Source organism: Drosophila navojoa, chromosome 2, assembly GCF_054131105.1.
Source record: "Drosophila navojoa isolate 15081-1374.11 chromosome 2, UAZ_NAV_1.0, whole genome shotgun sequence".
Lineage (NCBI taxonomy): Eukaryota > Metazoa > Arthropoda > Insecta > Diptera > Drosophilidae > Drosophila > Drosophila navojoa.
The window spans coordinates 12767142-12791634 of NC_142890.1; the positions used below are offsets into that span (position 1 = coordinate 12767142).

Below are 24493 nucleotides of genomic sequence, written 5' to 3' on the forward strand. Positions count from 1 at the left end.
TCATGTAAATTCGATAATGTCCCGATTAATGTAGTCGTTATAGCGATAGTATTTTAGCTGCGCAGGGTGGAAATTTTAATATCGATACGCGATGATATCTGGCAACAGCCAGCGTTCAGAAGCTGCTCGAGAAATTTCGTCAAAAACGGTCGAAATGTCGCAATAAATTGATAATTTATCGTGAAAAGTGTTCACAAGTGCTTTATAAAGTGAATTGTAATCTAAATTTCTTTAGAAAATGCTTAAAAATGTGAAATAAAAGGCCTGCAAACCTGATTTGTGAAGAGGCAGGCTTTTTTCATCGTCGTAAAATACATACAGACATTCTCACGCACACACACGCAGTTGTAAATATGTATAAATAACGCGCGGGCGCGAGAGAGAAAGAAAGAGCGTGAGTAGAGTTGAAGTGTCATTGTATGCGTGAGTGTGTTGCGCTGTTTTGTGTGCTCGTGTCGGTGAGAGAGAGAGCGCGAGCAGCGCGCCAACCAGGCGAATGCGAGAGCAAAGCAAAAACCAACAAATAAGTGAACGAAAATAAAAACGAAAAATACCGAATATCGAACAAGTCGTGTGCGCTAAATGTTGTATTGCTGAATGTTAAGTATTGTTTGAGCGTTTATGCATTTCTGCAAGGTGAATTATGTTTTGACACAGACAAAAAAAATTGGATACGTCGTAATATCACTTTGGCAAGAATAATAATAAGGTAAATACAAAGTAATGCTTCATCCAGGCGTTGTCGGCGCATTTGTTTTGGTCGATGACTCAGACTCTCGAGTTTTGTTTTCTTTTTTGTTTCATATTTGATTTTTATTTATTTTATTACTTAATGTAGTCACCAAATCGTATCGTTCCTAACAAATGCATTTTGACACTTAAACTAACAACTCATTTACATACATATACATACTTAGCTAGATAATTGTCATGTGTAGTTGTAGTTAGTTTACATTGAACCGAAGGCGCGACGCGACGCCCAATAGCAAAAGTCTACAAATTATACAGTTACTTGTATCTAAATACAATATTTTTGTATCTACGTCGTTTAGTTATTTACAAATATACGCGCATTATTAAATACTATAGAAAGCAAGTTGGAAAACACTACACACATACACACACACTTAAAAACTGAGTGTATTTGTGTGCGCGCGAGAGAGATTTAGGCAAAGAGAGCGCGCGGCAGTTAGGAGCAACAAACAAAGCAATAAAACAGCATCAATAAATAACAGTTTAATGTGTCTAGTGAGTACCTACAGTTAATTGTTTTTGTTAAAAGCTCACATTTGAAATCAAATGCTCTTGCTGTCTCGCTCTCATACTCTCGTTGTCTACCATATTTTGCATCTCGCACGCACCAATGCGGTCAAGTGCTTGTATTTATAACTAAAATTGCGCTGATCACTTGCGTTGGTGTTAAAAAGTTTTTAATAAATTATGTACACACTAATACACATGCATATATATATGTATATGTGTGTGTGTATAATAAAATGAATAGCTGGCAAATCGATTGGCCCGAGTTGCTGTGCTTACGACAATACGACGTGTATTTGTTGTTATTGCTCTCTAAGTTTTATTATTGTTATTGTCGTTCTCGTCGCTGTTGTTGTTTTTGTTGCTGTGTCGTGGCCGGTCGGGTTGATAGTTGAGGCTGCTGTGGCCGTCGATGTTAATTTTTTGATAAATAATTACGAAATATTTTTTAAGTGTTTTTGCTTTATTTATTTGCATAGGCCATGTGTGTGCGTGTATATATGAATATGTACATATGCTTGCTTGTTGTGCGTGTGTGTCCCCACCTCTCTCATTCTCTCACGCGCGCTCTCTTTTGACACCATATTTGCTTAGGCATTTTTGTCGATCAAGAAAATAAAAATAAAACGGCAAATTCCGAATATTAAAAGTGTGAGCGCGTCCGAAATGAGTAATTGCTCAAATATTGTGTATTTGCATTTGAATGTGCAAATGTGTGAGTTGGTGTGTGAATGTTTGAGTGTATGCAATATATTGCCTTTCAAAAGCTAACAGCAGCCACAACCAGTGGGCCATGGGTTAATGCCTGAATTATTGAAACGTCACAAATTTGTTTTTCACGCTCTGTTAAGCGGACGCAACGTCGGCAATGTCGGCTGCGTCAACTGCAACTGCCGGCAACTTTACAAACTCATCTCGCACAATTTACATCGCTTGACGAAATGTTAGTTTTGAATTCTATTGGTTTTTGCGCAGCAGCTGCTGCCACTTGAAAAGAACCCACCACCGACACCACCAACAATTACCAACGTCAACAATAATACAGCCAACCGCAGTTGCACGAGTGTCGTGACACGAGCATACACGAGCTGTTTCAACTTGTGCATGACTCCATTAAATATTCGAATCCAATTTAATGTGCATAAATTTTAATTTAAATGAAAAAAAAAAGGAAGCAAATCACTGACTAATTAATCCGGTTTGAGATGTGTTTTCGATTTGAGGTGTGTTTTCATCTCGTGCCAACAAAATATCTAACACCCATCTTTGATTCAAATAACAGCAGTAGCAGCAGAGCAACAGCTAAATTGGGTGCTGCTGCAGCTGTTGACGTTGATGTTGTGTTCGCATTCGTGGCAATCGAGCACCAAACATCATTTTCGCGCTCAGTGTTGAATGCTCATTCATGCACTCACAGACACACACAATCACATGCATATATGTATGTAAAGTGCCTCTGGGTTGCGCTCCCACATACTTAAGTCTTGGCGCGCACATTTTCTTTCACCTTTACTGTGTGTTTTGATTTCAACGTATTTTTTGGCTGCTCAATCGCTTATGCCGCATTCGCTCACTCACACACACACATATATTTTTATACATATATATTCAATATATCTCTCTCTCTTTCTCTGTCCCTATTCGACTCTCACACCCCCGCAAATTTGCTCTCACGCTCATTAATTGGCCCCCACCTTCGTTTCGCTTCGTTTTGGCTTCGGCAGTCGCCCTCGCCCTCGCCCCCTCCATCTATATATCCCTCTCTTGCACCTTCCCGCTCTTTTGGTGTTAGACGCTCTCTTTTTATCTTTAGACGGGACACATTTGTTGCTTGTTGTCTTTAGCTGCTTAATTTAACTTCTCCAGCTGCTCCGCTTGGCCTGTTGGCTTTCTCTTGTTCGGCTCCATTGCGCTCTTTATTTACCGAATGGTCTTTTGTCTCCTTCAAGTTTCTTTTTGTGCTGCTCTGGCCTGCACATGGATTCATACGTACACATAATTTGGGCATTTTTGCATAATTTCATGCAAATTAGCATATTTGTGTGTGTTGGTGTAAGTGTGCATATATTGTCGCGCTCTGTGTGCATACATTTGAAGGGTATGTATATACCTTATATATGTGTGTGTATCTATTTAGTAGTTCGCTGCTGTGATTGTCGTGCTCACGTTTTTAATCGTTCGTCAGTCGATTCGGTTTTCAATCGACATCTCGCTGGCATCGTTGTTGTTAGCTACCTGCCTGCTTGCCTGACTGTCTGGTCTGCTCCCTCCTCTGTTTGTGTCGCTGTCGCTGTTGCTGTTGCTGTTGCTGTTGCTGCTTGACTTTAATCTGCTCAATTACTCGCAATTTGCAAGTTGTGTGTGCGACTGTTTGAGTAAGTCACTGTCTCTGTCTATCTCATTGCCTACCTGTCTGAACGTGTGTGCGTGCGCTTGTGGCTGTGCGTGGCTGTGTCTGTGTGACAGTCTGTCTTCATGTTTCGTTTCGTTTTGCTTCTCGTTCGCCTTATTCATGTTGCTGTACGTTTTGCGCTTGTTTTGATTTCTTAATCTTTTTACCATAATTGATGGCAATTAAATTAAAGGTGTGTGTGCGGCCTCGCGCCTTGACGTCGTCGTCGTTTGTGCTCGGCTCCTGTTGTTCGTATCACTTCGGTTTCGGTCGTCTTTCATTCGCTTGCACAAATTGGCTCGCTCGTACATCGCCGAATAATATTGTTGATACATACATATACATATATGTATGTATGTATGTATGTATGCATATTTGGCTTGTTGTCAGCCACCTTCGGCCAGAGCACCACGTTCGTGCTCCACCTCAAGCCACGCACCTCGCGTGACTCTTATTTATTTGTAGTATTCAAATTATTTCCATCAATTGCTTATTTAATACACTCTTAAAGAAGGTTATTCGCATTTGTTAAGGCTGTTGCCTGTCGCGACTCATCCGTATTTAAATCGATCATATATATATGTATATGTACATATGAAATACACATATATAAATTCCATAACATTTTGTTAGATCTCTCTTCGATTCAATGCTTTAATACAGATTGTAAAAATAAAACATCATAAAAAGAAATGCATAAATACACAAACAAATAAATGATAATACAAATCTTAATTTCTTCTTTTCTCCATCATTTGTAAAACACACGGGGTATCTTTTAGTCGTTTCGCTGTCTGTCCCTGTTTACATATTGACTTGATTTCGTCTGTTACTTTGTGGGTATATTTGAATGCCATTCGATTGTATTCTGTCATCTATGGAGATTTTATTGATTAGTTCAACATTACAGCGCTCGACACTCACACATACACACCTATGTATGTTTACATGTGTGTATAATTGTTGCGATTTACTTAATTGATGTCAACGCCGCGTTGTTATTAATTCTAGTTTGCAAAGTTTTATGTCACTTAGTATTCCATTTACAATTTAAAGCGCAGTTTGTAGTTTGCTGCGCTCGTGTTGTGTGCGAACGACTCGAAGAGTAGCAAATTGTTGACAATTGTTTTGAGCTTGAGCAAATTAACCTTTAGTTTGTTATGTCATCTGTCATGTTATGTGAATATGTGCATCAATATTCAAATTGATTGAAATAGCTAGTACTTAATTGCCATTGATTCTGTCTCACAATTAAAATAATTTGCATGCACTCATCATGACATCAGCAGGCTTATTAACTGAAATGCAGTCCTGAGGTAATATTTAGTTGAATGTCATGATGTTTCAGTTCAGTTCATTGCTGAATGAGCTGCTAATCTAGTGAATTGAATATCGATTAAATGAAAAACCACTAGGAAATGCAGAGCACTAAGTAATCGCACCTGAAGATAAATCACTATATGAATTGAATATATTTAGTATGCAAAAACCAGATATACTTGTATATCACACTCCATAAATCGATATAATTCATATTATCTCTATGCAATTAGTGGCACTTTGTATACACAGAGATTTTATATATATGAATGTATATACATATATTTATACGTTTAAGCGTTAGTCGATCGTTTTGAACTTAATGCTTACATCATGCCGCAGATCAAAGGAAAATCGACAACGAGCAATTCAAGCTTGAAATGAAATTACAATCTCGAATCTCAGTTAGAGTTGCCTATAGACGTCATGTGTGTGTGTGTATGGGAAAATAAATAATTGACTGTCCAGAAATACATATATAAAATAGATAAAATAATACCAAAATAAGACTGATCGACTAGAAAGTACCCTGTACCTAGTCTGTACTGTAAATCAGAATTTTCTGAATTAAATAAAATTACAAATTTTTTAATCCGGATCATTGAATAGAAAAACACAACTTAAATATGAATTTTCACTGTAAGTGCATACCCTGCGAAAGTAATTTGGTTCATAAAGGGTATTGGAGGAAAACAAACTATAAAGCAAAACTGCACTTGGAGTACAGTTGACATGATCGACTAGCTGCATAATTAACTAGCTAACAGCTAACCAGCTTTGGCCGGGCCGACAAGTCAGTGGTGCCACAAACAGCAGTAACTGTAGTGGTAATTGGTGCCGCTACCGGGTCGCCTGGTGTCGTGCCGTGTCGTGTGTCTCTAGGCAAATACAAACACCTTTTGCACAAAAACAATCAGCCTAGCACGAACTGACGAAACGGCCAACTGACGAACTGACTCATGCTCGAACAAACTCAATTGCAGCAGTAGCTTGTTAAAAACAACAGAAACAGCAAATAAAATATATGTAAAGAGAAGAGAGAGAGAGAGAGGGAGTGAGAAAGAAGAAAACTGCAATAACAAGTCGTCAACAGACTGGGATGAGTATAGCAGTGGCGGTGGGGGTGGTACATAGAGTGGAGTGGAGTGAAGTGGAGTGGAGAGGCACACACGCAGTTGAACGTTTTTCACCTCATTCTTATTCCATCGGCCATTAAGTAGTTCAGCAGCAAACCTGGTTAACCGTCACATGTAGCTCCTGCTGGCAGCAGTAGCAGCAGCAGCAGCTACAGCAAAAACAACAAGAACAACAACAACAACTACAGTAGCACATCAAATACATTCACCCGTGCACTCACATACATTCATTCATTCACTCTCTCACTCACACGCACATGCACACACACACACACTCATACAGTCATCGCACACCCACACAGTAAAAATCTGAACTTGTTTGCCAACTGCGACGAAGCGAACTAATAAATTTCTACTTTGTTTTCCCCCTTTTCAATCATTTTTCCAGATTCAAGAAATCGCGCTAAGACAAAAATTCGCGCACTCACACACACACATACACAGACACGCATATAAATGCGCAAAAAGAGTGCCAGTATATGTGTGAGTGTGTAGCTAGTATGTAATGATGTAGATGATTGCTATGATAATGAAAGCAATCATAATGATAATCATGATGAAGATGTTGTTTTTAATGTGGCAGCCGCGGCCGCACTGCTAACATAGTTGAGCAACGTTTCGCGAAAGTACAGCAATGTGGAAAATTGTAAATACAACGACCAAAAACTCGAAACGCAGAAAAACTAAACGCGCAAAAAGAAGAATTTTCATGCTCGCGTCACCATAAGACATCCATAAAGGAAAGAAAAACTGTCGTAAAAAGGCAGTCATAAAGGAAAACCCACCACTTAACAGGGTAGTGGGCTTCAACAGCAACAACAACAACAACAGTAAGAATTTCAATTTCTAGCAAAAAAAAAAAAAGTAAAGAAAACAAAAGCAAAAAGCAACAACAACAGCGAATAACAAGAAAATCCTGCGAAGTAGAAAAAAGTTCAAGTCCGAAGTAGAAAAACCACTTAAAACATCGATGAAACGCTGACGGGGTCGGAAGAGCGGTGCGATTAACGCGTCAGAAGAGTGAGCGTAGGCTAGAGCTAGAGCGAGAGCGAGAGAGAGCGGAAAAAGGTGTTAGACAAGGGCGGAAGGGAGGTAAGGCGCGACAGGAATCTGTGAGCGACAAAGACGAACGCGTGCTAAGGAGCTAAGAAGCAGCCGTTGTTGTTATTGTGACGACGTTTTTTTTTAGATATATATTTTTGTAAACTATATATTTAGTGGTAGTAGAGTGAAAAGGTGGTGTGTGTGTGCTGGTGGTCACGCAAGACGTGGCAATCGTCTGCAGGAGCCGAACCAATAATAACAGCGAGACAAAGGCAGCTGCAATTGCACCTTTAGCAGCGGCAGCGGCAGCAGCAGCAGCAGCAGCAGCAACGACAGCGACAGGAGCGCCAAAGAGCGACAGCCGAGAGAGCTGCTTGTTTCGTGTGTGCCGAGTGGCAGAGAGCGCAAACGAGAGCCGAAGCGAACGAGCAGCGAACGAAGTAAACGAAGCGGCTGCCGCGCGTCGCGACGTCACCTTCGGCCATTCGGCTTTAGTAGTTGTAATTTGCAAAGCAAGGAGCGAGGAACGCGCGCGAAAACGAGCTAAGCAAAACGAGAAAAGGAACGAGCTGACGAAACGAGTCAAGCGCTTTTTAAAGAGGGGAGTCGAGGGCGTAGTTGAGTGGAATCGGTAACCACAGCAACAACAGCCCACCAGTGTCTGTCCCTGTGTGAGTGTGTGTGTGTGTGAGAGTGCTCAAGGGGGAAATTGACGCATTCCAAACGCGGTTCGGTTACAGGCATAGGCCAACGCTGACGTTGTTTCTGTTGTTGCTGCTGCCGCTGCTTTTGTTGATATTGCAGTCGCGCGTTGCTAATACCGGTCTTTTCGACTCACGTGAACATTGTTATTTTTTTTTTATCGTATTTTTGCATTGTTCCCAGCAGCCGCTGCAAAGAAAGTTTGTGCCGCCAATAACGCGTTGCAAATACAGAGCCAGGTCAACATAAACGATTTGCCAATGCAAATGCAAAGACAAATGCAAAACATCAAAGATCAGCAAGTGCGTATATTATGGGCCGCTCTAAGTTCCCCGGGAAACCATCCAAGTCGATCAATCGTAAACGGATAAGTGTCCTGCAATTGGAGGATGATGCAGCGGCGGCGGCTAGCGCTGCGGCTAGCACAGCGGCAACAGAGCAGCATCAGCAGGGCGAACAAAGCGCCGGCTCAGCGTCGCGGGAGAAGGGCAACAATTGTGATAACGATGACGATGATAACGCGCCAAGTGGCGCGGCGACCAGCGGAAACAGTGGTGCGTCCGGAGGAGTTGCGGGTGCCACAGCCACCGAACGTGGCAGCAGCGCTGGCAACGGATCCAGCGGAGGCAGCACAACAAATGGCGGCAATGTAAATGGAGGCAGTCACCACAAGAACGCCACAGCGGCAGCCCCACTGCCGGCCGAGGTCAAGGAATGCAAAAATCAAGGCAACAATATCGAGCCTAACAGCAGCATCGGCGCTGGGCCCGATGAGGCCGAGGACGCAAACAACGATGACGAGGATGACAGTGGCAATGACAGGAAGGCAACAGCCGGCGTTGTCTCTTTCGGTCCCGCGCTCGGTGCGTTGCAGCGTGCACGCAAAGGAGGCAATAAAAAATTCAAAAACTTGAATCTGGCCAGAGCGGAGGTGATGTTGCCCTCGACGTCGAAACTCAAGCAGCAGCAGCAGCAGCAACAGCAATTGCAACTTAATTGCCCTTCATCGTCTTCATCATCATCCGCTCCTACGACAACAAAGGCGACGGCTTTAGCGATTGCTGCGCTGACGACGACGACGGCAACGACGTCAACGTCAACGTCGTCGTCGGCGTCAAGCATGCCTGGGACGTCACTGGCAGCAGCTGCTGGGGGCGGGGGAGGCACTGCTGTTGGCCTGCTGGCGAACCCCTTTGCCAGCGTCGAGACAAAAGTGGCAGAGGCAGCAGCCGCCGCAGCAGCAGCAGGCGCTGGCGAAGATGTTGCAATGGTAAGTGGATTTCTTTAGATCATGTTGTACTGTACACACACGATACGCGCCCGCTTAATAAATGCGCACATACAGCAACATGCAACACATACACACACATATATATAAATAAGTTAAAAGCGATTTAACTCAGTGATTTTTGTTGTATTTTTGTTTGGTGTCTCGTCTTATGTGTATTGCGTGCTATTTGCTTATTCTGCCCCATTTCAGGCAATGTAAATAAGAATCCCGTCAAGTCGGGCGCTAAATTATGCGCCCCTCGGACTGCTAACTAACTAGTGGTTACCCTATCGCCTGCTTGTCTGACTATTGCCTGTGAGCTGCTCGCTTACCTGCTTAATTGGCTCTTATGACGTTTTCGCGCTTCGCCCCGCCTGTCTGCTTACTTACTTACCTACCTACCTACCTATCTGCCTGCCTGCCTGTCTGTACCTGCAAATAACTCGTTTTCCCCCAAAACTTGCACTTGCTCACTGCTCTCCCCACCCTGCACCCTGGCCTCTGCGTCCCCATACTCCTATTCGCATATCCCTTGCCCTGCTTTGTTTTGCTTTGCTTTGCTTTGCATGCTCTTCCGCCTGCTTTAGTTTTTTTTCTTCATTTTTATGAGCATGCATGTAGTTGTTATTTGCCCGCTTTAGTTGGTTTTACTTGCATGCATTATTGATTGGCCAAAAGACATGGAGTGGAACCTTTATGACTAACCTGTCGTTTGCGTTTTTCCAGCTAAAGGCTTCAAACGAAATGGGCACTGAGGCCGGCCCAGAAGCCGCTGTCGCCGCAGGCAAATCGAATGGGTGCAGCCCCAGCGCCAATGCGGCGGCCGGCACGAGTGCCGCCCCAGGGGCCCCAACGGCGACCAAGCAGAAGAAGACGGTCACCTTCAAGAACATACTCGAGACCAGTGATGACAAGTCGGTGGTGAAGCGTTTCTACAATCCGGACAATCGGGTGCCGCTCGTATCGATCATGAAGAAGGACAGCATGAACCGACCGCTCACCTATTGCCGGGGCAGCGAGTTCATTGTGCGCCCCTCCATACTGTCCAAGATACTCAACAAGAACTCCAACATCGACAAGCTCAACTCGCTGAAATTTCGCTCAGTGCACGCCTCGTCAACCACCGCACAGGAATCGAGCTCCGCGAGTCTCTTTGGCTCTGGTCTGAGTCGAGCCTTTGGCGCCCCCATGGACGACGAGGACGCCGTTTCGGGCGGTGTCACATTTCGCAAGCAGGAGCCGCAGTCCAGAGCAACGGAGGACAACGGCGAGGATGGGTAAGTGTATTAATTAATTAATAATTGAGTGAATTAGCGCATTCTTTGTTTAACTAATGCCAATTTTAACTTTCCCTGGAACATTCAGGAAACTAATTTAATACATAAAATATTGTGAAATGATAACTAAACCAAATTTAATTATAATTTGCAGCTCCGAAAGTAGCGATGACATTGAGGACGATGAGGGCATTGATGATGAGGACGTGGAGGAAAAGGAAGAGGCGAAGCCGGAAAAGAGTGCCGAAACAACAGCTAATCTGGATGAAAGGGACGGCGACGACAGGCAACTGGTCGTGGATAAGCATTTCGTGTTGCCCAAACGCAGCACGCGCTCATCTCGCATCATAAAGCCCAATAAGCGTCTGCTTGACATGGGCGGAATAAGCAGCAAGAAGAGCACCAGCGATGCCGCTAGCAAGCCCAAGCCGAAGAACTACTTTGGGCTGACGGACTTTGCCAGCGAAATGGCCGCTTCGACGTCGTCAGCATCAACATCGTCATCATCGTCCGTTGCTTTGAGCCAGAAGCTGTTGAAGGAAACATTTCCGAGCTTTGGCACAGCGAAGCTCAACAGCAGCTTTGTGATGCGCCAGCCGCGCCTGCAGTTCCAAACGGACAAGGGTGGCTCGTTTGTGGGCGCCAAGCTGCCCACAGCGTCGCCATCGCCTGCGTTATCCAGTGCCATTTCGTTAGCAAATGCTTTATCCTTTGGCTCTCTCAATAATGCCAATTCAGGTACGGGAATCGTGGAGTTTAAGTGCCGCCAGAGCATCGTTTTTTGATTGAGTTTTTGGTAATTTCAGCTGTGAGTACGTCATGCGCCATTTGCTCAGCGCCAGTGAACAACAAGAATGCGACGCTGGAGCGAAAATATGGCGCAATTGCCTGTGATGTTTGTCGGAAATTCAACTCCAGAATGACAAAGGTATCCAAGCTATCAACGCCAACGCAGTCGGCTCAGCAACTGCAGTGCAAGGGCACAAACGGTATGCATCTATCAGAATAATTGCCAATTGATAAATAACTAACTTTTGCTCAATCTACAGGCGGCAACTGCAGCATACAATCGGCCAAGAGCCAGTTGAAGAACTTCAAGAAGCTCTACAAGGAGCGCTGCACGGCGTGCTGGCTTAAGAAATGCATAACGGTATTCCAGCTCTCCTCGGGGCATAGGAGCCGCTTGAGTGCCATGCTGCCCGCCAATATGCGCGAAGAGAGCGCACCCAAGGACGACAAAAGCTCGGAGCTGCTGTCGCCCACGGCTAATATTCGCTTCACAGCGCCGACTAGCTCCGCCACGTCTGCGAGCTCCGGCACGACCATCATGTGGAAGTCCAGTGGGGAGTCTGCAGTGAACATCATCAAGTCGAATCCTCTGGCAGAGAATAATGTCACCTTTGGCAGCACTCCACTGCTTCGACCTGCAATACTCGAAAAGCCGTTGTTCTTAAAGATAGCCAGCGATAACAAAAAACCGAAAGAACTAAAAGTCGCGTCCACGGAGGCGGCTGCTCTAAGTCCCGTGCCCAGCACCAGTGAATCATCAGTGGCTGCGCCAAACAAAGCCACGCGCAAGGCCAAGCAGGACAAGGAGAAAGCAAAGGAACAGGAGAGCGATAAACAGCTTAGTCCCAGCACAAGAAAACCGACTGATATCAACACAACGGAAGCTCAAAAGGATGAACAACAACATCCACCTGTAGCAGCGATTGGAGCGTCCAGCACCAGCTCTTCTGCAGCCCAAACGAACTCCACTTCGGCCACCCACAGTGCAATGGAGACGGCTGAGGCAGCCTCCACACCGACATCGACAGCGCCGGATAGCTTGAAGCGGCAGCGGATTGACCTGAAGGGGCCGCGTGTAAAGCACGTGTGCCGCAGTGCATCCATAGTTCTTGGTCAGCCGCTAGCCACCTTTGGCGACGAGGAAGACGAGTTGGCAGCGGCAGAGACAGCACCGCCAGCCACTGTGTCGGAGGCCAGCGCCAAGAAGCCCAAGTCGCCACAGACCGTGCAAATGATCATCGATGAGAACGACAACTGTGCCACCTGCAAGCCAGCGACTACTGAGTCCACAACGGAACCCCAGCCAGTGGCTAAGGTCGCGCTGGAACCGAAGAGCGGCAAATCAAGTGCGCAGACAGAGGCTAAAAAGACGACAGCTACATCGGCCTCCTCCAAGGGCAAGGTTACCACGCGAAATGCGACTGCAACTGTGACATCAGCGGCCAGCGGCTTGATGGCCAGCAAGAAGCAGCGGAACTACGAGGGGAGCAGCACGGCTGGCAGTCAGGCGGCTGCTCCTCAGAGTCGTCGTGCCCTGGCCAAGGAAGTGAACCGGCTGAAGGCGCTGATTTCCATCGATTTCTGGGAGAACTACGATCCGGCCGAAGTGTGTCAAACGGGATTTGGATTGATTGTCACGGAGCCAGTGGCGCAGCGAGCTTTGTGCTTTCTGTGCGGCTCGACGGGTCTGGATCCGCTCATCTTTTGCGCCTGCTGCTGTGAGCCCTACCATCAGTATTGTGTGCTGGACGAGTATAATCTGAAGCACAGTTCCTTCGAGGACACGCTGATGAACAGCCTGCTGGACACGTCCAGCAATGCCTGCGCCATTTCAGCGGCAACGAATACGGCGCTGAATCAGCTGACGCAGCGACTCAACTGGCTATGTCCGCGCTGCACCGTTTGCTATACGTGCAACATGTCGTCCGGGTCGAAGGTGAAGTGCCAGAAGTGCCAGAAGAACTACCACAGCACCTGCCTGGGCACCAGTAAGCGTCTGCTGGGCGCGGATCGGCCCCTAATCTGCGTGAACTGTCTGAAGTGCAAGTCCTGCGCCACCACCAAGGTGTCCAAGTTCGTGGGCAATCTGCCCATGTGCACCGCCTGCTTCAAGCTGCGCAAGAAGGGCAACTTCTGCCCCATCTGCCAAAAGTGCTACGACGACAACGACTTCGACCTGAAGATGATGGAGTGCGGCGACTGCAACCAGTGGGTGCACTCCAAGTGCGAGGGCCTCAGCGACGAGCAGTACAATCTGCTGAGCACGCTGCCGGAATCCATTGAGTTCATATGCAAGAAGTGCGCCAGGCGCTGCGATGTCTCCCGCCAAAAAGCGGACGAGTGGCGTCAGGCCGTCATGGAGGAGTTCAAGTCTAGCCTGTACAGCGTGCTCAAGTTGCTCAGCAAGTCGCGGCAAGCGTGCGCCTTGCTCAAGCTGAGTCCGCGCAAGAAACTCCGCTGCAGCTGTGCCGCAGGAGGAGGCAAGGCTCAGGCTCAAGGCAAGCTGCAGCCCAAGGCGCTGCAGTTCACCTACAACGGGCTGGGCAGCGATGGCGAGAGCCAGAACAGCGACGATGTGTACGAGTTCAAGGAGCAGCAGAGCTCCTCCAATCCGAAGCCGTCGACTCCGGTGCCATGTACCTGCCTGCAGCCATCGAGCCAGTCGCAGTCGTTCAGCCTGGTCGACATCAAGCAGAAGATCGCAAACAATGCCTACGTTTCGCTGGCGGAGTTCAACTACGACATGAGCCAGGTGATACAGCAGAGCAACTGTGATGAGCTGGACATAGCCTACAAGGAGCTGCTCAGCGAGCAGTTTCCCTGGTTTCAGAACGAGACCAAGGCCTGCACGGATGCGCTCGAGGAGGATATGTTTGAGTCGTGTGGCTATGAGGAACTGGAGGAGTCGCCGTCCGCATATGCCGAGCATAATGCAGCAACGCAGCCACCGAGTGCCGGCCTCCTGGACATACCGCTGGCCGATGTCGACGATCTGGGTGGCTGTGCGGTAAAGACACGTCTCGACACGCGCGTTTGCCTCTTCTGCCGCAAGAGCGGCGAGGGCCTGTCCGGGGAGGAGGCGCGTCTGCTTTACTGCGGCCACGACTGCTGGGTGCACACGAACTGCGCCATGTGGTCCGCCGAGGTGTTCGAGGAAATCGACGGCTCGCTGCAGAATGTGCACAGCGCGGTGGCCCGTGGTCGGATGATCAAGTGCACCGTCTGCGGCAATCGAGGCGCCACAGTCGGCTGCAATGTCAAGTCGTGTGGCGAGCACTATCATTATCCCTGTGCGCGAAGCATCGACTGTGCCTTCCTCACCGACAAGTCCATGTACTGTCCGGTTCATGCTCGCAATGCGCTCAAGGCGAACGGGTCTCCGGGCGTTACATACGAAACGAACTTTGAGGTCTCGCGACCCGTTTACGTGGAGCTCGATCGTAAGCGCAAAAAGCTGATTGAGCCCGCCAAGGTGCAGTTCCACATTGGATCGCTGGAGGTGCGACAGCTGGGCTCCATCGTGCCGCGCTTCTCCGACTCCTTCGAAGCCCTAGTTCCGATTAATTTCCTGTGCAGCCGCCTGTATTGGTCCTCCAAGGAGCCCTGGAAGATCGTCGAGTACACGGTACGCACCACCATACAGAACAGCTACTCGTCCACGCTGACACTCGACGCCGGGCGAAACTTCACTGTGGATCACACCAATCCGAACTACTCCCTGGTGCAGCTGGGGCTGGCGCAGATAGCGCGATGGCACAGCAGCCTGGCGCGCAGCGACCTGCTGGAGACGGACTGGGCCGAGTTTCCGAATTCGTATGTGCCGCCCGATGAGAACACCGAGGAGGAACCGCAACAGAATGCGGATCTGTTGCCGCCAGAGATAAAGGATGCCATATTCGAGGACTTGCCGCACGAACTGCTCGACGGCATCTCCATGCTGGACATATTCATGTACGAAGATCTGGGCGACAAGACCGAACTGTTCGCCATGAGCGAGCAGTCCAAGGACGGCACAACGGCCACATCCCAGGCGACAGGCGGATCGGTGAGCATCTGCGACGATGACACGCGCAACTCAAATAGCCTCAGCAAGCAGCTGGAGCTCAGCAACTGCTGGCCCGCCAGCAATCCCGTCGAAGATGCCATGCTGTCCGCCACGCGCAGCTCCAGCCAGGCGAAGCAGCGAAACAGCGAGGCGCTCAAGAAAACGGCCACGGCCCAAACGCGCTCCTGGCCCAAGATGGATGGCAGCAGCGTTGCGGTCTTCAAGCGGCGCAAGCTCTCCAAGAACCTGCCCGAGGGCGTGCTCCTCAGTCTCAATCAGCGCAACAAAAAGGAAATGGCCACCGTGGCCGGCATCACGAGGCGTCAGTCGATCTGCGGCAGCAGCGAGCTGCTCGCCGACGGAAACGCAGCCATGCGCACCAAGAGCTTTACGTGGAGCGCAGCGAAGCGATATTTCGAGAAGAGCGAGTCTCGCGACGAGCCGGCCAAGTTGAAGATTATGCAAATGGATGGCGTGGACGACTCGATAACCGAGTATCGGATTATTGGCGGCGATGGCAACTTGTCGACGGCCCAGTTCACGGGGCAGGTGAAGTGTGAGCGCTGCCAGTGCACATATCGCAACTACGACTCCTTCCAGCGACACTTGGCCAGCTGTGAGCCCATGTCCACCAGCGAATCGGAGTCGGAGACCACGACGGGGCCCACTCAGCTGAGCGCCGAGAGCCTCAACGAGCTGCAGAAACAGGCAATCGCCGCAGCGACGCTGGGCAACACGGGCGGACTCAACTATTTGCAGACCTCCTTTCCGCAGGTGCAGAACCTGGCCACCTTGGGCCAGTTCGGAGTGCAGGGTCTGCAGGGCTTGCAGGCGCTGCAGCTGCAGGCGCAGTCTCTGGGCAACGGCTTCTTTCTGTCCCAGCCCAATGCCACGCAGCCGACGTCCAATGGCAACGATGAGCTGCAGCTCTATGCGAACTCACTGCAGAATCTGGCGGCCAATCTGGGCGGCGGCTTTGCCCTGACACAGCCCACGGTGAACACGCAGGCACAGCCCCAGCTGATAGCGCTCTCCACGAATCCGGATGGCACGCAGCAATTCATTCAGATACCACAGACCAATGGAGCTGCGCCACAGCTGCTGCAGACGACTGCGCCAACGGCCATGCCCACGACCACATACCAAACGCTGCAGGCGACCAACAGCGATAAGAAGATCGTCCTGCCGCTGCGTGGCACCGCCAAGCCGCTCAAGACGGTGGCCACGAAAGCGGCGCAGCAGGCAACGGCAGCGGCTAAGCAGAAGCAGCTGAAGTCGGCGCAAGGCGTCAAGCCCATTCAGGCGAAGCTGCAGCCCCAGCAGCAGCAGCAACAGCAGCAGCAACAGCAGCAGCAACATCAGCAGCAGCAGCATCAACAACAACAGCCCATCACGGTCACCGCTGGCACCACCCAGCTGCTTGGCCAGAATTTGCTGCAGCCCCAGCTGCTCTTCCAGAGCAACTCGCAGCCGCAGACGTCGCAGCTGCTGCTGCCGCAGGCGCAGGCGCAGAACATCATTTCGTTTGTGACCGGGGACGGCAGTCAGAACCAGCCGCTGCAGTACATCTCGATACCGACGGCCAATGACTATAAGGCACAGCAGACGACGGCCACGCCCACGTTCCTGACAGCGCCGAGCGGTGGGGCGACATTTCTGCAAACCGATGCAAGTGGAAATCTGGTGCTAACCACCGCTCCGGCCAACTCGGGCCTGCAGATGCTCACCGGGTCGCTGCAGGCGCAGCCCCAGGTCATCGGCACGCTCATCCAGCCGCAGACGCTGCAGCTAACTACGGGTGGAGATGGAACGCAGAGTGCGACAACACAGCAGCCGCTCATACTGGGTGGTGCAACTGGCGGTGGTGCCACTGGGCTGGAGTTCGCCACTGCGACGCCGCAGGTCATACTGGCCACGCAGCCCATGTACTACGGCCTGGAGACGATAGTCCAGAACACGGTGATGTCTTCGCAGCAGTTTGTATCCACGGCCATGCCGGGTGTGCTCAGCCAGAATGCAAGTTTCTCGGCCACGACGACACAGGTGTTCCAGGCCAGCAAGATCGAGCCGATTGTCGACCTTCCCGCTGGCTATGTGGTGCTCAACAACGCGGTGGATGCGGGCAGCAGCACCGGCTGGAATACTGCCAGCGTGCTGCAGCAGAGCCAGTCCCAGACGACGGAGGACGCCACCACGCAGCTGCTGCAGAATGCTGGCTTTCAGTTCCAGACCGCCACGCCCACAACGTCCGCACAGCAGACCATGTCGGACTATGTGGCGCCCATGGTGGTTACGGCCAAGGTGCCGCCTGTCGCACAAGTGAAGCGGAATGCAAATGCAACGAAGGGAAACATCTCGGTGCTCAGCAAGGTGCAGCCGCAGCCACAGCAGCCCCAAGTGGTCAACAAAGTGCTGCCCACCAATGTGGTTACACAGCAGCAGCAGCAACAGCCGCAGTATCAGCAGCAGCAGCAGCAACAACAACAACAACAACAGCAGCAGCAGCAGCAGCATCATCCGCAGCCAAAGCAGCAGCAATCGGGTCACGTGAATGTGAAACATGCAACACAATTTCAGCGGCAACAGATGGCGAACGAGCTGAAGAACAAGCAGGCAGCGGTGCAGCAGCAGACGGGCACCACGTGCGGCGCACCACCCAGCATTGCCTCGAAGCCGCTGCAGAAGAAAACCAACTTGATCAGGCCCATTCACAAGGTTGAGGTGAAGCCAAAGCTCATGAAGCCGGCGGCCAAGCTACCCACTTCGGCAGCCGCAATCCAACAGCAGCAGCAGCAGCAGCCGCAAGCGGTGGCTAATCAGGTGCCCAAGGTGGCGCTGTTACAACAACGTCTGCCCGCACCACTCCAGCCACAGCAGTTACAGCAGCCGCAGCAGCAACTGCAGCCGCAGCAGCAACAGCAGCAGCAGCAGCTATCCGTGCCACAATTGCTGCCCACACAGCAGCCGATCATCAGCATAGTGAACGCATCAGAGCCACAGGCAACCGCCCAGTTTGTAATTACGCCGACGGTGCAGGCACAGCCCATACAGCTGCTGGAGCAGCAGCAGTCCCAACAGCCACAGCAGTTGCAGCCGCAGGCGCAGCAGCAGCCGGATCTTCTCATCAATGGCAATCCTACGAGGCTGCAGCACTATACCAGCAATTCGTTGCCCACGAATGTGGTCAATCCGCTGCAGCTGCAGCAGCCGATAGCTGTTAGCACCACCAGCAACAGCACCACTGTGGCACCGCAGAACAGCATTACGATAAATAGCCGGCCCACGAATCGGGTGCTGCCCATGCAACAGCGGCAGGAGCCGGCCTCACTGAACTGCGACGCCGTGGTGCAATCGCCGACGCCACCCAAGCCCATTGAGGAGCCAGTGGCTGCCGCCGCATCCACCCAGAAGGCAGTGCTCAAATGCTACGCACAGCAGGAACAGAAATCTCCTGGCTACGAGACGGAATTGAAGACGAGCGCCACATTGGATGGCCTTGTGCAGACGAACTCCATAACGACGCTGCAGTTGCAGCAGCAGCAGCAGCAACAGGAGCCGCTCTACAGCGAACACATCTTCGAGAAGCAGTCGGAGCCACAGCCCCAGCTGGAGAAACCGAAAGCCAACGATCTCATGCTCATTGACTCCACGTCGTGCCAACAGCAACAGCAGCAGCAGCAACAACAACAACAGCCACAGCATATGGATATAGTTAGTAATGGATTTCAGCTAACGTCTAACGAGAGCTGCCTGCTGGAGAAGAATGGCTTCCATGTGGAGGCTGTGGCCATGGAGACGGACGATCATTACGACAGCCTGAAGAACGGCAGCGGCACTGAGGGACTGAGTCAAGTGGATGATGCCGATGAGGAGGAGGAAGACGACGATGATTTTAGCTTGAAGATGGCAACGTCGGCATGCAATGATCACGAGATGTCCGACAGCGAGGAGCCGGCGGTAAAGGAGAAGATCAGCAAAATTCTGGACAACCTGACAAACGATGATTGTGCCGACTCAATAGCCACGGCGACGACAGTCGAAGCGAGCGCTGGCTATCAACAAATGGTCGAGGATGTGCTGGCCACGACTGGCGCCGGCTCCGTGGCTACGGATGACGAAGCCTTCACGGCCACAGCAGAGGAGACGGCTGCAGTGGAAGCGGCGGCCAGCTACATCAACGAAATGGCCGAAGCCCATGAGCTGCAGCTGAAGCTACAAGCGGACGTTGAGCTGGAGCTGAAGAAACCCAAACTCGACCTGCCGCAGCAGCCAGAGACCGTGCAGCCTAATGCGATGCCCACAGCCGCTGCCCCAGAGCAGCCGCCGCCAGTGCGCGACCCCAAGAAGATTAGTGGACCCCATCTGCTGTACGAGATACAAAGCGAGGACGGCTTCACCTACAAGTCGAGCTCCATTGCCGAGATATGGGAGAAGGTATTCGAAGCTGTGCAGGTGGCACGGCGTGCTCACGGTCTGACGCCCCTGCCAGAAGGACCACTGGCCGACATGAGCGGAGTGCAAATGATTGGGCTCAAGACGAACGCCCTCAAGTATCTGATCGAGCAGCTGCCTGGCGTCGAGAAGTGCGTCAAGTACACGCCCAAGTATCACAAGCGCAACGGCAATGTGTCCACAGCTGCCGGAGCTGGGCATGCGGCCAGCGGGGCGTCTGGCAACAGTGCAGCACTTCTTGGCACTGGCACGGATGGCCAGCCGATTATAGACTACGGCTCTGATCAGGAGGAGCTGCAGGAGAACGCATACGAGTGCGCACGCTGCGAGCCCTATAGCAGTCGCTCCGAATACGACATGTTTAGCTGGCTGGCGTCCAGGCATCGCAAGCAGCCCATCCAGGTGTTTGTGCAGCCTTCCGACAACGAACTGGTGCCCAGGTAGGTCACATCTGTTTGAGTGATATGCGAGCTGAACTAATTCACGATTTACTTTGTAGACGCGGAACTGGAAGCAATCTTCCCATGGCCATGAAGTACCGTACGCTGAAGGAGACCTACAAGGATTACGTGGGCGTCTTCCGCTCTCACATCCATGGACGAGGTCTCTACTGCACTAAAGATATCGAAGCGGGTACGTGATGTCCTTGCACCTTCTGTCAATTGAAGCTGATTGTTGAGCAATGATTTTTTCACAGGTGAAATGGTTATCGAGTACGCTGGAGAACTGATACGCTCTACGCTGACGGACAAGCGGGAGCGGTATTATGACAGCCGCGGCATTGGCTGCTACATGTTCAAGATTGACGACAATCTCGTTGTGGACGCCACAATGCGTGGCAATGCGGCACGTTTTATCAATCACTCTTGTGAGGTGAGTGGGAATGCCTTAGATTGATCCAATAAATAGATGATATAATTGGAATGATTTTTTCTTCCACAGCCGAATTGCTACTCGAAAGTCGTCGATATACTTGGACACAAGCACATCATCATCTTCGCCCTGCGTCGCATCGTCCAGGGCGAGGAGCTGACCTATGACTACAAGTTTCCCTTTGAGGATGAGAAAATACCCTGTTCATGCGGCTCAAAGCGTTGCCGCAAGTACTTAAACTAGGCCAGATCTAAATGCATATAGAATACAAATAAGGGACGGCGCAGCGCGCTCGTCCAGGACATACTCAATGAAGAATACGACAAACAAGCAACATATGTAGTTAACGGTTATTTCGATCTTATTTTTGGTCAATCGTGATACATTTCATTTGATAGCATATATTTTAAGTAGACGTAGATAAAACAGTTATACACGTAAGAGTTAAACGTTGATATTATATAAAATATATATCCCATACATATTCGTATATAAACGACTAATATTCTAACAATATAACGCGACTTGTGCTCATATATATATATGGCAAACCCATTGATGTAATCTGTACGAAATATATATTTTATCATGTATCTAAAGGGTGTACATTTACACTGTAACACACTCACACAAACACACCAACACACACACATACACAATAATATGGAACAACTCGATGATTTCAGTATTCGACGAAGATGGTTTAACTGTATATGAACTATGTTTAAAATATATGCATTATACATATGTATTAGCTACCAGATATGAAATTCAGTATATTAAGGCTTGACAGATTCTATATATATATATATATTAAAATAATTAACCTAGGCATAATAATGTTGCAAATCGCGCGATCAAGATCAATATATGTACATGTATACCTGTTTGGTCAGATTATCAATCCATGAATGGCCAAATCGGTGGACAACCATTTAATGATTATTTACAGGGGCTTGTGTTAGATTGTATATAAAGAAACAAAAATGAACATTGAATTAAATATAAAGTGTTAGGTAATTAAATATTTACGCATAAGAAGCAACAAATCTCTAATTATAAAGGAAGCCGATTAAACTATTTTATTGTAGATATATGCGCACTTGCAAATTGAGTATTTATGTTTGTTGCAATTGAACTTACTAACTAACTATTACAAATAATAATAATCCACTGGCCTAATCTAATACATACATATATACATATATACTTAAACATGCATACACACCACAAACACGCATACACATATGTATGTTAGTATTGGCTAAACGAGAAGTAACTAAGCATCACCTTTGAAATTATTTTGTGAACAGAAAACACCAATGTAATTGTAAAGAAGCGATAAACAAACGCAGAATTATACAATAGTTTTCAAATGAGCACGTATTCGTGTGATTTATTTATGTATTCGTATCAATTTTTAAATTCTTTAAAAATTCGTGTAATTCGTAATTCGTTTGTCGTCGCTTGAAAACAAAAGATTGTGTACTAAATTTATAACTAGTTTAAATATGTCAATCTGTAAAATTGTTCTTTTATTTTTTATGCGTCACATCAGCCTCTTATTGCCGGCTTTTACAAGTAATCCTTATTTATTAAGCAGCTCCCTTGTATTCTACTAGTTGTAATATGTATTGATTCGGTTAAGCCTACTTTTAGCTCGTTTTATATTTGTATTTTTGTCAAAAGTCGGTTTGATTAATTCAACCACATTATCTATAGTATAACTTACATAGTTCGGTTCGGAATCATACGAAAGCTAGCAAGCATACGAATGTACAGGCAAAGTTCCACAGCATTTTTGGCAGCCATTCAGACGCGGGCACTTTTTGTCCGACGTCAAGGAATTTTATATTTTTATTCCCTAAAGAAAAAAGTTTAATAAACTACAGAATAAATTATTTTAAACAAAGTTTGTTGCTTTTTCCTAGTAATTGAGGAACTCGAATGAGAATCTACGGCTTACGTTATTTTGCTCTTATTCTACGGATTGATCAATACAAAATATATATATACACATGTATGCTTAATGAAAATAAACTCCTCGAGAGATACACTTCTCCGATAAGCTCAGGGCTTGATGCGATCGATTCGCTGCCTCGCCTCGTTGGCCGCGCAGAGGGCGTTGCGGGCTGCCTTCTGGGTTTTGGCGTAGTCGTTGCGGGCTTCACTCAGTTGGCGCAGCAGCACGGAGACGCGCTTCTGGGCTGCTTCCAGGAGGCTGGTCTTGTCCGCCATGGACTGCTGGCAGGCGGCGGAGACCTGCTCTGCGCTATCGCAATTCTCTCTGGCCAGCTTTTGGCCGGCGAGAAGCAGCTTCAGCTCCTCCTGGGCCTGTCGGTGTGCCTTGAGCGCCAATTGGCTGTTCGACTCGGCGGAGCTCAGCTCCGAAGATTCCTCCTGCACAATTATCTCGGCCTCCCGCACCTCCATCTCCAGCTGCTCGAGCACCTGAAGTTTTCCCGATAGCACAGCCTCCGCCGCCCTGGCAGCAGCGGCCGCCTTTTCCGAAAACTCGAGCTTGATCCGATCGGACGCCTCCTTCACCGCACTCTCCATATCGTCGTTGGCCTGTTTCGCCTCTATCGCTGCTTTCATCGCTATGCCCGTGCCGTGGGATTTCGAGTTCAACTTTCTGGGCCTGGTTTGAGGGGACGGCTTCTCGCCTTCATTGTCACAGTCTGAGTGATCCCTCTCCCTAGTGCCCTGGAAGCTTGCTCTGTCGTCGACGAATTTGCTATCGTGGTTCAATCGCCGCTTAAGCCGAGTCTGATGCGCTGCTCTATACAGATCCCGGCGGGATGAGTAGCCCGATGCGAATTCTATTTGTGTAACAGACGACAATATAATGAACCACATGATTTGAAAGTTTAGTCGCATTTTCCGTACTAACACACATTTTTCACATATTCTCAGTTTCAAAACATGGTGCCACTTGACAGCTGTGTTTGATAATAATGAATACGGAAAGGGCGGCACAATGCTCTATATTTCCGTATTTGTGGTCCTAAACATCGCCTGTATATCCCAGAGCTCTGTCATCAGGCCGTCTGAGAAGGTCAGTACTGCGATATTCCCATTCCAGCTTGAGTCAAACCCAAACTGACAGATCTACAGCAAACGCAGCCTTGAGATATTTCCAAATATTGCACGACTGGCCGAGGAATGTAATAATAAGAAGGAAGGAGGCGGAGAGGACACCAAGGAGTGCAAAGTTTCGATTGGCAAGACAGATGCCAAGTCCAAGGCCTCCAACATTGCCCAGAAAGCGGCGCAAGAGGCAAAGGCGGCAAATGATGCACAGATGACAGCGGCGGACGCTGCCGCCTCCCAGGTCAAGCTGGAGCTCGCCGAGAAGGCCTTGCAGTCCGCACGCGCTGCCGAGGCCGCTCTGGCCGGCAAGCAGCAGATCTTCGAGCAACTGCAGATGGAGAACCGCGAAGCCGAATCCGTTGTGCAGGAGGTTGACAGCTCGCTGCACAACACGCAGGCGAATGCTGCCGCTGCCAGCGATGCCATCGTCGAGGCAAAGAACCAACTGGATAATCTCAAGAAACTTGTGCGAGCTTTCACCAAGAATCTCGAAAACATGGAGAGCATATCGACTGGCGCACAACAGGAGCTGGCCGAGAAGACCCAGCTGCTGGAGGCGGCCAAGAATCGACAGCAAAGCCTGGCCAGCCAGCTGCTGAAGGCCAAGCACGACTACGAGGAAACCAAGAAGGCCGCCTACAGAGCAACCTGTGCAGCAATCGAGGCCAAGCAAAAGGCGCAAAAGAGCCGGCGCCAGAATAATTTTAATCGAACTGTGAACCACTGATCGAACCACCTATTAATGTTGATTAAGCTTTATAGCATCAAAAACAAATTTTCTTGTATATTTTTCTATATATTGTAGAGGAATCAAACAATCTTGTTCATTAAAAAAGTGAA

The 24493-nt window shown here is 49.0% G+C and overlaps 3 protein-coding genes across 5 annotated transcripts; 2 read left to right on the forward strand and 1 right to left on the reverse strand.

The window, feature by feature from the left end:
• Positions 1 to 56: 56 nt before the first annotated feature.
• trx (histone lysine N-methyltransferase trithorax) lies at positions 57 to 22472 on the forward strand. Of its 3 annotated transcripts, XM_030387204.2 has the most exons (10): positions 57 to 709; positions 6497 to 6938; positions 8041 to 9124; positions 9851 to 10401; positions 10556 to 11139; positions 11208 to 11390; positions 11451 to 20127; positions 20187 to 20320; positions 20385 to 20560; positions 20630 to 22472. In XM_030387204.2, the coding sequence occupies exons 3-10, from the start codon at positions 8168 to 8170 to the stop codon at positions 20801 to 20803; spliced, it is 11436 nt and encodes a 3811-aa protein (XP_030243064.2). In that variant the 5' UTR covers positions 57 to 709; positions 6497 to 6938; positions 8041 to 8167; the 3' UTR covers positions 20804 to 22472. The 3 variants fall into 3 exon arrangements, with proteins under 3 accessions (XP_030243064.2, XP_089112237.1, XP_089112238.1); XM_089256111.1 differs by lacking the exon at positions 6497 to 6938; XM_089256112.1 differs by lacking the exons at positions 6497 to 6938; positions 8041 to 9124.
• Positions 22473 to 22516: 44 nt separating this feature from the next.
• On the reverse strand, positions 22517 to 23440 carry LOC115563752 (uncharacterized). Its single transcript, XM_030387214.2, has one exon. The coding sequence runs from the start codon at positions 23438 to 23440 to the stop codon at positions 22631 to 22633; it is 810 nt and encodes a 269-aa protein (XP_030243074.1). The 3' UTR covers positions 22517 to 22630.
• A 46-nt stretch (positions 23441 to 23486) lies between these two features.
• On the forward strand, positions 23487 to 24395 carry LOC108658409 (uncharacterized). Its single transcript, XM_030387217.2, has 2 exons — positions 23487 to 23618; positions 23670 to 24395. Exons 1-2 carry the CDS (start codon positions 23541 to 23543, stop codon positions 24378 to 24380), a joined length of 789 nt encoding a protein of 262 aa, XP_030243077.1. The 5' UTR covers positions 23487 to 23540; the 3' UTR covers positions 24381 to 24395.
• Positions 24396 to 24493: the final 98 nt, after the last annotated feature.

Bases quoted from the DNA above. Each gene is read 5' to 3' on its own strand.
- trx (XM_030387204.2), top strand. From the start codon at position 8,168: ATGGGCCGCTCTAAGTTCCCCGGGAAACCATCCAAGTCGATCAATCGT. The intron at 11,140-11,207 runs GTACGGGAATCG...TGGTAATTTCAG, and splicing joins TCTCAATAATGCCAATTCAG to CTGTGAGTACGTCATGCGCC. The intron at 20,321-20,384 runs GTACGTGATGTC...ATTTTTTCACAG, and splicing joins CACTAAAGATATCGAAGCGG to GTGAAATGGTTATCGAGTAC.
- LOC115563752 (XM_030387214.2), bottom strand. From the start codon at position 23,440: ATGCGACTAAACTTTCAAATCATGTGGTTCATTATATTGTCGTCTGTT.
- LOC108658409 (XM_030387217.2), top strand. From the start codon at position 23,541: ATGCTCTATATTTCCGTATTTGTGGTCCTAAACATCGCCTGTATATCC. The intron at 23,619-23,669 runs GTCAGTACTGCG...CCAAACTGACAG, and splicing joins TCATCAGGCCGTCTGAGAAG to ATCTACAGCAAACGCAGCCT.